The sequence below is a fragment of the Hyperoodon ampullatus genome (genome assembly GCF_949752795.1).
Source record: "Hyperoodon ampullatus genome assembly, chromosome: 5".
NCBI classification, from domain to species: domain Eukaryota; kingdom Metazoa; phylum Chordata; class Mammalia; order Artiodactyla; family Ziphiidae; genus Hyperoodon; species Hyperoodon ampullatus.
This window is the reverse complement of record NC_136918.1, coordinates 38,193,168-38,203,953: the sequence shown is the minus strand read 5'-3', so window position 1 is coordinate 38,203,953 and position 10,786 is coordinate 38,193,168. Positions and strand designations below refer to the sequence as shown.

The following is a 10,786-nucleotide window of genomic DNA, read 5'->3' as shown; positions in this document are numbered from 1 at the left end:
AGGCCCTGGTATTAGCAAAGGCTTGCTTCCTTGCACCTGGCAAAGAAGAAATTCACTCTTTGTTTGACTGTGAGATCACACCATGCACCCCTGCCCTGTTGGAGCTTAGTAATTAGGAGGTATTTGGAGGTAACAGCAGGTTCGCTGAAGATTTGTGTCCAAGGTGCAACCCACACTTGCTCGTCACTAGGCTGCAGACTATCTCCAGCTTGCCCCTGCCCACAACTTTAGAAAAATGAGAACAACTATCAGTTTTAGAAAAAGACATTCAGAGCTTCCATATCACTGCCAAGGCTGACTTGGTCAAAGGAAACATTTCTTTCTGTACTGAGGAAGACAAAGATCCTGCAGCCTGCTCTAATGATTCTTCACACCCTATTTTAAAACCAGAAACGACAAGGTAACTTTGTGGCTGAGATACACCATGTTCCAGAATTATCTGCACCATGTTCCAGAACCATGGTCAGGAGTTAAGCCGGGTAAGGGAATGCTTGCAGATTGGGAAGCATTCCCAAGCTACTCTTGGGAAGTAGCCAACCAGGCAGGGACTCACTCCCTGCCTGGAACATTCATATAGGATTTGATGTTTGTCATGAAAATGTTGCTTTTGCTTTAAAATACTATTTGTGGAAGTTTTCCTAGAATTCAGTGTTGTCTGCTGAGCTCAATATAACCAAATTGTACTAATGATAAAATAAGGGAATTTTTGTTTTCTGAAATCTAAAGCCTCAAGCTTAAGAAATGCGTACGTTGTATGAGGACTTATGTTAATGATAACATATAATGTTGTAGCACAAGACTAACTTTTCTCAAAAATAATAGAGCATAGGGGTAAAAATTCCTGGAATTGGGCACACGGGATGCGGTTCCTGGAATTGGGCACACGGGATGAGGGGTTCCTAAAACATAGACGTTCGCAGAGTCAGGAGCCAGAGGTTAGTGGACAGTTCTAGTGCTCTTGGATTTGTGCTACTTTCCTTTCTTTTCCAGGAATATAAGCCAGACCAACTATGTAATTTGGGGGACCCTTATTAAAAATAAGGACTTTCAAGATGGCAATAGCAGAGTATTAAACCAACAATGGGACCTTTCTGAGCATGAGGCCCTATGCGACTGCCAGATTGTATGCCCATGAAGCCAGCCCTAAATACAGGAGACTGTGCTTCTGGTTTCTTTGCCAAATCCCTGGTTAATGTGGTATGAGTGATGGGAGAGATGTATACCACTTTGACACAGTGAAGAGCCTCCATCCTCCTTCCCCGTTGCAATATACATGGAGTCCTTGTGTTGAGTCGGTGGAGCCATCAGACTGGAGCAGTCACCACTCCAAGGAGGGCTATTCTAAAGAACCACCCGGATCAAGATAGAAGCTCAGTGTTAAGACACTGAGATACTGGAGTTGTTTGTTATTGCAGCATCGGCTAAGCCTATCCTTACTAATACTAGAGGAAGGCCAGAAATGGAAGGAAACATCTCAAATCTGAAAAGTACCATAAAGGAAAGGAAACCAGATAGTGAAGAGTGGTGTGATGGTTCTCATGCATTTGTTTTTCCATCAATGAAATAAGAATTCAACAATGATCTTTAACATGTTTACAATTCTATGCTACTTTCCCTCAAGTCATTTAAAAAATATATTATCTAAGAAGAAAGATTACATACTCTCCTTCTCCTTTAGCCTCCCAATCTCTTGGCCCATTGCCATCCCTGGACCATTCTTGAATCGCTGAACACCTCTGATACTTTCAGAAGCCAAGAGAAAAACATTCTCCTAGGGCAGTGTTCTGCTCTTTAGAAAGTATTTTATCAAAAAGACTTTAATTTGTCACCATGATTGGGTAGGTTTTTGATTCCAGAAAATCTAGCTGATATTGTAAGAGTCTCACTGCTTAAAAACAAATCACTGAAACTGGTCCCTTTTGTCATCGTTACTATGTTATATAAACTTGGATATCACATTGCCTTCAAAGTTGTTCCTCGTTGCTCTCAAACACCGGGTTGCTATAAGACACTCCCCTGCCACACGCCGGCATGTCAGAGTAGGAGGTCTGGTTTATGGGGGGCCAACTGGGGTCATTTGCCAAGGCTCTCTGCCATATCCGATACTGGCTTTTTGATTGATAGCCAAAACATCTTTTGATTATCATCCACAGGGCTCTATTTTCAATGATGGCCTCCTGCAAAATAAAAGAGTTACTGTTTACAATCAGAAGTTAAGTGTTTCCAGAATACAGCCTTCCATAGATCCTCATAAGGCACTACTGCATTGACTGCTTCAATCTAGCTTGACATAGAATTTGAGCCTCTGACAAATCCAAGGTGATTTCATGTGATAGGTCATGGCCTCTCAAACTTTTCCACTTGAGAAACTTTTCTGGAAGAAGAGAGAGAAACAGTCTCAAGAATCCAGAAACATAGCTTGAAGTAGTCTGCCTCAAGGATTTCATATGTAAGTTAAATGTAAAAGCATCCAAATTCTGCAGTTCACTCCATATCACATCCGTATGTGATTTAATATAAACGACACTTTAAATTATCTACTACCAAATGGTATTGACCTTATAGAAAGATATGCCATGCTTATGACGTGACTTGAGTGTACCATGGCACATCACTGAGTAGCCATGAACACAGGTAAAATTTGGGATGCGGCCACAGTTTTTGAGCTGGACAGATCTGGATTTGAATCCCAGCTCTGACACCTACTATGGGCAAGTTAATTACCCTATCTGAGCCTCAGTGATTAAAAATAATAATTCCTTCCTCTTATATTTGTCATTAGGATTATATAACTCCCCTTACAATGCAGAGCATGGCATGGCATAGCTACTTCCCTTTACCATTCTCCTGAACTATTCATTTAACAAATGGCTGTGCATTGCAGCCTCATTCACATAAGCCTCCAAACTTCACCTACAAATATTTCATTACAATGCGTTTTTTAAGATGACAAAAGATATGTCCTTTGCAAACATTTTGGACTGGCATTTTACTTCATGAGTTAGACTGAGCCTTGAATAGAGCCCAAGTTATAACTTATAATACATAGCACATGAGGGATTATGTTAAATTCATTTTTTTCATCATATGTGGTCACAAAGATTGACCATCTTATAAGTTATCATGAATGAAACAAAGAGGAAAATATGAGGACCCAAGCTGTCCCATAGAATTAGAACTGGCTTTGGTGTCTGTCAGTGGTATCTTTGCGAAACTGAAAGAGTTAATTCTGTAGGATTCTACAAGGAACTTTGCTAGAGATAGTGGTTTCCTAAAATCCACCCATCTTTGACATCTGAGTCCACTGCCCATGGAAATCATAGAGAGCAGCTAGTCTGAATATTCCTCTAAAAACTGATCATCTGCCAACAGGCTGTTAAACACTCACACAGCCATCTTATCAGCATCTTGCAAACCTCAGGGATCACCTAGCCAAACCTGTTCCTTTACTTTCCCAGATGAAGGTTTTTTGTCCTCTTTAATTAACAAGAGAACAGTAGCTCTCCTTAGAGCTGAGATAAGGCAGGATCATAGGTATTCAATTAAAGGTTTCAAAATCTAACTTATGTCCAGGAAATCTTAGCAGGCTTCATACAAAACAAATGAACACACACACACACACACACGCACAAGACATTAGTGCTCTACACAATATCTTGAGCTTTGTTACAGTTCTACAAATGTGATGACCTGTATTACTTTGCTGCTCTGAAAAGGGAATCAAAGAAAGCACTGAGAAATAATCCGTCCTGTCACTGTACACTGTAAATTAGATGTAGAATGAGAAACTAAAGGAAAGCCTTGATGATATACCATTTCTTAAAGAAAAAAACAAAACTTCATCACATGAGCTCTTCTGACATTCAAATAATTCATATATATATATATATATATATATATATACACACACACACACACATACATATATACACACACACACGCATTCACACAATGCATAAGTAGTAAAAGGGAGGGTGTTAAAGCTATCCACGTTAGCTCCTCTGCCTGTTAGCAGGAGGTTAGATCATGAGACCCAGCAAGTAAGGATAAGGTCTCACTGAAACTTGTTTCGTGAGTATCAAATTACTGTCTCCATCTGCTGGGGGTGGGCAGGCTTACTTCTTACATTTAAGAATTGAATAAACCTTTACCCAGCTCCTAGTAGAATAAAGTAATTGTTATAGTTAGTATGATGACTTCTTGCCATAGTTTAATGGCAAGCAAAAAAAGAAATTTATACACAGATGACTATAACGCTTGTCTTCTTTCTCCCTGTAGATTGTGAGCTCTAGCCCTCTGCTATTATTACCCCTTTCACATCACGCCCTAGTACATGGCACAGGTTCAACAAATGCTTGTGGAAAGAGTGAATGAATAAATGATTGCTAGACACAAAGTAAGGAATGGTGAGTACCACAAGAGATAACATAATAATAAGAGCTTATATTTACTAAGCACTTACTATGAGTTTTTCACTGTTTACATTTCATGCTCACAGTAACCCTATGAGATAAGGTATCATTATTATCATCATTTTGCAGATGAGGAAACAGAGACACAGAGAAGTGTAGTGACCTGGCCAAAGTCAGACAACAAGAAAGGGTGGAGCCAGGATTCAAACCCAGGTAGACGACTCTGCAACTATATTCTTAGCTGCAAATATACTGAAGGAGAATGGCTTCCTGCTGGGGGATTATGGCAGACTTTGTTGCTTGATTACCCTACAGCCCATTCCTCCTGGTTCTTCCCTGCCCACCTTAAAAAAAATCATAACTAGTCTAAGCCAATTTGTCTAACTTTCTGGCATAGATCCACCTTCCCAGAGTCCTTTTCTACTAAAGCTGACTATGAGACAGAGTTCTAAGCAATGAAGCATAAGAGGAAGCCTTCTGGTGGGCTGCAGGAAATTTTTTGCTTCCTGATAAAAGGTTCATACTTGTGGGAAAAAAAAAGCTTGTTGGTACCTCTTCTTCCATTTTTTTCCTGCACTGAAAACAGACATAAAGCCTAGCTACATGGGAGCTAGCTGGGCCCCATAAGCAACAAGCACAAACATGAAGGCCAACATCTAAGGATGGTGAGACAAAAAGGTGGAAGGATGCAGAGCCCCAATGATGCCACAGAGACACTAAACTAGATCTGAAGCCACTGGCTTCCAATCTTCTTGTTAAGTGAGTCAATAAATATCTTTATTGTTTAAGCCATTGTTTGCTGAGCTTTTTTACTTGCCTAACTGATCCAGGAATCAGGAAAAATTCATGAACAGGATAATACTCTAGCTGTGCCACAGAGGATGGAATGTTATTTCAATATGCAGAAATGAGGAAAGATGTACTAGACAGAAGAAATAACATGATCATGGATAAGAATAAGATATATACATAAGATTATCCCTTAAAGGACAAGGACCATCTTTCTGCAACTCCATAGGAGGACTCTCACAGCAATGCTCTTTCACTAATTCGGTGGCTTTGGGGACCATATGGTTTAGCACAGGACTCCTCAGTGTGATTCCTGAGTCAGCTGCATCAGAATTACCTGGCAACTTATTAGAAACAAAAGCTTGTATCTACTTCAGACCTACCAAGTCAGAAATGCTGGGGCAGTGCTGGACAATCTGTGTTTTAACAAGCCCTCCAGGGAATTCTGATGCCCACTCAAGTTTGAGACGTCCGAGTTTAGCAAAGAGATAGATGCTCCTTATCCTAATTCTATGTCCTGTTCTGCCACCTGCTCCTGCACAGCCTTTACCCTGCTTAGTAAGGAAGGCTCTGGAGCTCCTGCATACAAAATACTGCAGGGCCGTCAGGCCCCAGGTGCGCCAGCCCACCACAAATCCCCGCTCACTGGAACCAGTCTGGGTTTGTAAGTGAACGCAGGAATGGGGACAGATGGAGTCTTAAAGCTCATCCCTCCTACAGAATGGATGCCTTTTCTGGGGCGCCCCCTCCAAGAGTGGGCTTTAAGAAATGGCGATTGTGTCTAACAGCATCGAAGGAGGAGAGAGTAAAGCGCGTAGCAAGGCAAAGGGGGATCACAAGCTCGTTTTCCTGGGGAAATGGAGCATAAAGAATAAAAGCTGGGAAAAGCTCACTCTGAATCTCATTTCCCATCTGTAAAGTAAAAATGATAGAAGTTGTTCAGTGAAAGAAGCCAGACACGAAAGGCCACATACTGTATGATCCCCTTTATATGAAACGTCCAGAATAGGCAAATCCATAGAGACAGAAAGTAGTTTAGTGGTTGCCAGGGGGTGAAGGAGGAAGAAGGGGAAATGAGTGACTGCTAACGGGTGTGGGATTTCTTTCAGGGTGATGAGAATGTTCTAGAATTAGACAGTGTTGGAGGTTGAATAACTCAGTGAACATATTAAAAGCCACTGAATCATACACTTTAAAAAGGTAAATCTTTTTTTTTTTTTTTGCGGTACGCGGGCCTCTCACTGTTGTGGCCTCTCCCGCTGTGGAGCACAGGCTCCGGACGTGCAGGCTCAGCGGCCATGGCTCACGGGCCCAGCCGCTCCGAGGCATGTGGGATCCTCCCGGACTGGGTCACGAACCTGTGTCCCCTGCATCGGCAGGCAGACTCTCAACCACTGCACCACCAGGGAAGCCCTAAAAAGGTAAATCTTATAGTATGTGACTCATATATCACTTTCTTTTGAAGAAATTTGAATGAATTGAGTTGGGTCTCTATTTGTGAATTTTAGAAATGGATAGGACCTTCTCCCATCCTCCCCAGCCCCACTTTACAGATAGGCAAACGTATACCTTGTTTGGAATTCATCAGAGGGAAGCATCATTGCTCATGTTGCCAAGGAAGGGAGACCCTTGCACTGTTGAGCCTTGTCAGCTAAAGCTGTTCCTTTTTCAGACTCCCAGAGAATGCCTCCGCCACCCCAACTAGCAATCAGCAAACTGAGGCCACTTACCTCCATGACAAGGGACACAATGAAATTGGAGCCGAGCATAATGACAATGTAAACCCTCCACAGGACAGGAGTGCAGAGCAGCTGGTGGGAGATGAAAAAGCACAGTCAGTCTGAAGACTAATTATGCTGCAAAAACTTCATGCTGTTCACAGTGTACATGCAGGGCTTCTAACCACACTCATTCTTGTGAGACACTAGACACCTCTGATGGGCAACTTTGGCTTGACTTTCTTGGAATCGCACTGTAGTCTGAAACTCAACTGATCCAGCTCGTGTTCCTTCCCTCTGTCCTTCGCAGGGGTCAGACCCACATCATAGTGTGGCATCCTCCCCACCTCCACTGGCTTCCTAATCTTTTTTTTTTTTTTCCTTCATAGGTAATTCTTCCAATAACTTTCTTACACATCTCACCTCACCTGGATATCCATCTCAGAAGACTTGGACAATGTAACAGTTTGTTACTATTTGTGTAAACGTGGTATAATATACATATAAGAAATGTATATGTACACATGTATAATGCATATCTGAAAGTATGTAAAATAAGCTGGTGTTATCAGTTGTCTCCAGAGAGAGGAACTGGTAGTTAGGGAACAAGGATGGGAAGGAGGTTTTCACCACATAACTTCTCTAAACTTTTGAATTTTAAACCATGGGAATGTTTTCTCTATTTAAAAAATATATATGAATTTTTTTAAAATGAGCAATAATTAGGTTGCAAAGCAGCATGATTCCATTTAAAATAAAATAAACTTCATAAATCAAACACACATTTATAATATATGAATTTTCAAAGATGGAAGGCTATAGTTAATGATGTTATAATTTTCCTTACCTGCATAGTTACATTTTTTAAAATGCACCCATAATTTTATGTAATAAGAAAAATAATTATTTTATGAGCACTAATCCTTTGCAGAATTTTTTGAAGTCATGCTGGCAATGACTCTGCACAGGTTCCCTCCAAAACAAATACATTCCTTATTTTGTTACAAGAGGTCTCAGCCCCTCTGAAACAGTCTTCACTAACTTAAGAGTGTAACTAAATCCAACATGTTTTAACCTTAACTTCGGCAGGATTAAGGAATTTTAACTCATTTAGAAGACTAGTGGGCAAAGACTATTTATCTCCATGAGTACCTAATCTAATTCATGAATACAATTATACTGTTAACCACAGTAATACAATTATAAAAACGAAAAACTGAATGTAGATATTAGTTTATATGTCAAATGTCACCATGGGCTTGTGAAGGTGTTGCTGGTTTGGAATGCACTATGTACTCCAAATGCTTGTCTACATTTAGGAACCTGATCTGCAATGACCAGTCAGTCAGTCATTGCCATTATGTGGCATTCACTATGCCAGGCACTGGTAATACAAGAATGAATAAGATAGGATCTTGGCCCTCATGAAACTTATCTTTGAGATGGAGAAGCAGACAGGCAATTTTACAAAGAACTAAAAGCTCAGTTCCTTTTATCACCTCTTCTGTATCCTATTTATTGGTCTAAAGGACTTTTATTAATGATTAACTTCTAATTCAAAAGAAGAATAGATTAGAGGAATCAAAATATACATTTTCCCTTGTTTGAATATGTAAAATTTCTGTCTCTTCTAGAGTTTCACAGTTGTCTCAAAATCACAAAACTGTAAGAGAGTACTTGAGGTAAGATATGGATCTTTGAACGTAACTTTTGCAGACATTAAGTATGTAATACAGAAAAACACGTTTTTAAAAAGTTAAAGAAAAAATGTAAATACAGATTTGAGAATTAACCCCAAAAGTGTTATAGGCAAAACTGTTTTAAACAGCTTCAAAACAAAACCATTTAAGAGAAAATTCTCTCACATTTGAAAGAGAAAATGTATAAATAGAATTTCCAATCTTACAGGGATCTTTTAAAGGAAAAATGTTCAATGCTTTTGAAATACTTGAAATCAAGGCTAGACAGAATTTTATTTCCCGACCAGCTTAAATAAAAACTATGAATAAATTCAGCATTCATTTTAACCCTACCATCTCAAAAGAATAAAAGGTGTCAAGAATCCGTGTCAATTGCAATTGTGGCCTGCTTTTTGAAGTCGGAGTGTTATATAACTATAAAATATCATCATATCCCAGAGACAAGACTTACATCCAGACGCCTATATAATTCTGGAATATCGGCAAATAGAATGAATAGACACACACTCAGCTGTATGACCAGCACAAGGACAAATATATCTGAGGAAATAAGAACACAAGCTATCATTTAGAGAAATCTGAGTCCAGAGTATCACATCCATTGATACACATATTCTAGATTAACACTGATTAGATTTACTTGATTTCTACATACAAACTCAGCAAAATAGATGAAAAGTACTCATTTCTATGCAATGGGTCTCACCTCTACTATTTCTATGTATGTCCTTGAGGTAACTGGAAAATTTCACTTGCATGTTATATGTTTCAATTAATAAAAATGGGACATACATATAGGGTAATACTGACAAAATAACGTTTTCAATAAATGCCTTGGAGATATCCAAGTATCTGAGTCTCTTTAATGCAAATCATCCACCTCACATGTATGTGTATAGCTGATTCACTTTGTTATAAAGCAGAAACTAACACACCGTTGTAAAGCAATTATACTCCAATAAAGATGTTAAAAAAAATCATCTGCCTCAAATCCTTTTCTGGGAAAAAGGAGGACTGTAAATAAACAAATGTTTGAATTGCAATCATGCGGAGGTCAGCATTCGATTGCTTCCTCATCCCAAGAATAAGAGCAAAATAACTTTCTCCGAACAGATTTTTCTGAGGATATTGATTCTTCAACTTGTGCTTCGAAATTTTCCCATTTAGAGGCATAGTGATGCTATGCAAATACATGTCCCAAAAGCTAAACAGGTCACCTACTTCTCCTAACACTCACCCCCACCCTCAGCCCGGACTGTAAGGAGGTGAGAGGTACTTTGGCCAAGAATCTCAACAACTTTCTATAGTCAGGCTCCTCCAGGTTGGACCCGCTCCCAGAACTGCCAATCAAACAGTGTAATCCTGAGCATTGTATTCATGACAGGAGACACTTCCAATTGAGTGCTGTGACCCTTCTCCCCACCTCCTCTGAGATGAATTCTGACAAGTACTGACAAGCAGAGAATTAAACGTGTCTTCCCAATTTGGAGTGAACCCATGAAAAGATACCTGGAGACAAATTTCTAGGGAAGGGAAGTGGTGGATTAAGAAACTCTAGTATTTAACACAGCTTTGAGGGAGGTAGCAAAGGACCAGGAAATAAGGCTGCATGTGTTTACAGAGCCCTGGAGTGGAAGTCAGAAGACCCTAGATGAGTGCCAACTCTGCAATTGCTCCTTGAGTGATCCAGGAGTATCTGTTCTCCTCTCTGATGACCTCTCACCTCTGATATGGTACAGTTCTACTCACAGTTTGTGTATGTGGGCTGCCTAAATGGTTTTCCTTTAGAGAAGACAAGAGCCACAATGATACAGTTGATTGTTCCCAAGAACCATATAGTAGTGTTCTCAAAACTTGTGAAGACACCATTACTTCCGATCGTATCTGGAGCAGTTGGAGAAATGGTTAACTTTGAGGTGGTTTCATTTTGCACTGTGCAGGTACTAAAAAGGAAACCAAAGAAGCTAATGAAGTGAGATGACAAGCCCTTACGAAGCATATGTATCTACGCAACTACATGTCCTCAATGATTCTATAATTGCCTACACTTTGTGAAAGAATATACTGAAAAGTAAGGAGAAAGAAACCAGCATGTATAGATCTATATTTTGGGTAGATGGATAGATGATTGATAGATAGATGATAGATAGATATCAATAGATAGATA

At 39.8% G+C, this 10,786-nt stretch overlaps 1 protein-coding gene across 1 annotated transcript in view; it reads right to left on the bottom strand.

Moving 5' to 3' along the window:
- Positions 1-1,964: 1,964 nt before the first annotated feature.
- ATP13A4 (ATPase 13A4) overlaps positions 1,965-10,786 on the bottom strand; it is a gene marked incomplete at both ends in the record, with an annotated part of 141,194 nt that continues 132,372 nt past the window's right edge. Inside the window, 4 exons of the mRNA XM_079704914.1 lie at positions 1,965-2,177; positions 6,932-7,012; positions 9,071-9,159; positions 10,369-10,562. Coding sequence (XP_079561040.1) covers positions 1,965-2,177; positions 6,932-7,012; positions 9,071-9,159; positions 10,369-10,562 — 577 coding nt within the window. The remainder of the gene's footprint in view (positions 2,178-6,931; positions 7,013-9,070; positions 9,160-10,368; positions 10,563-10,786) is intronic.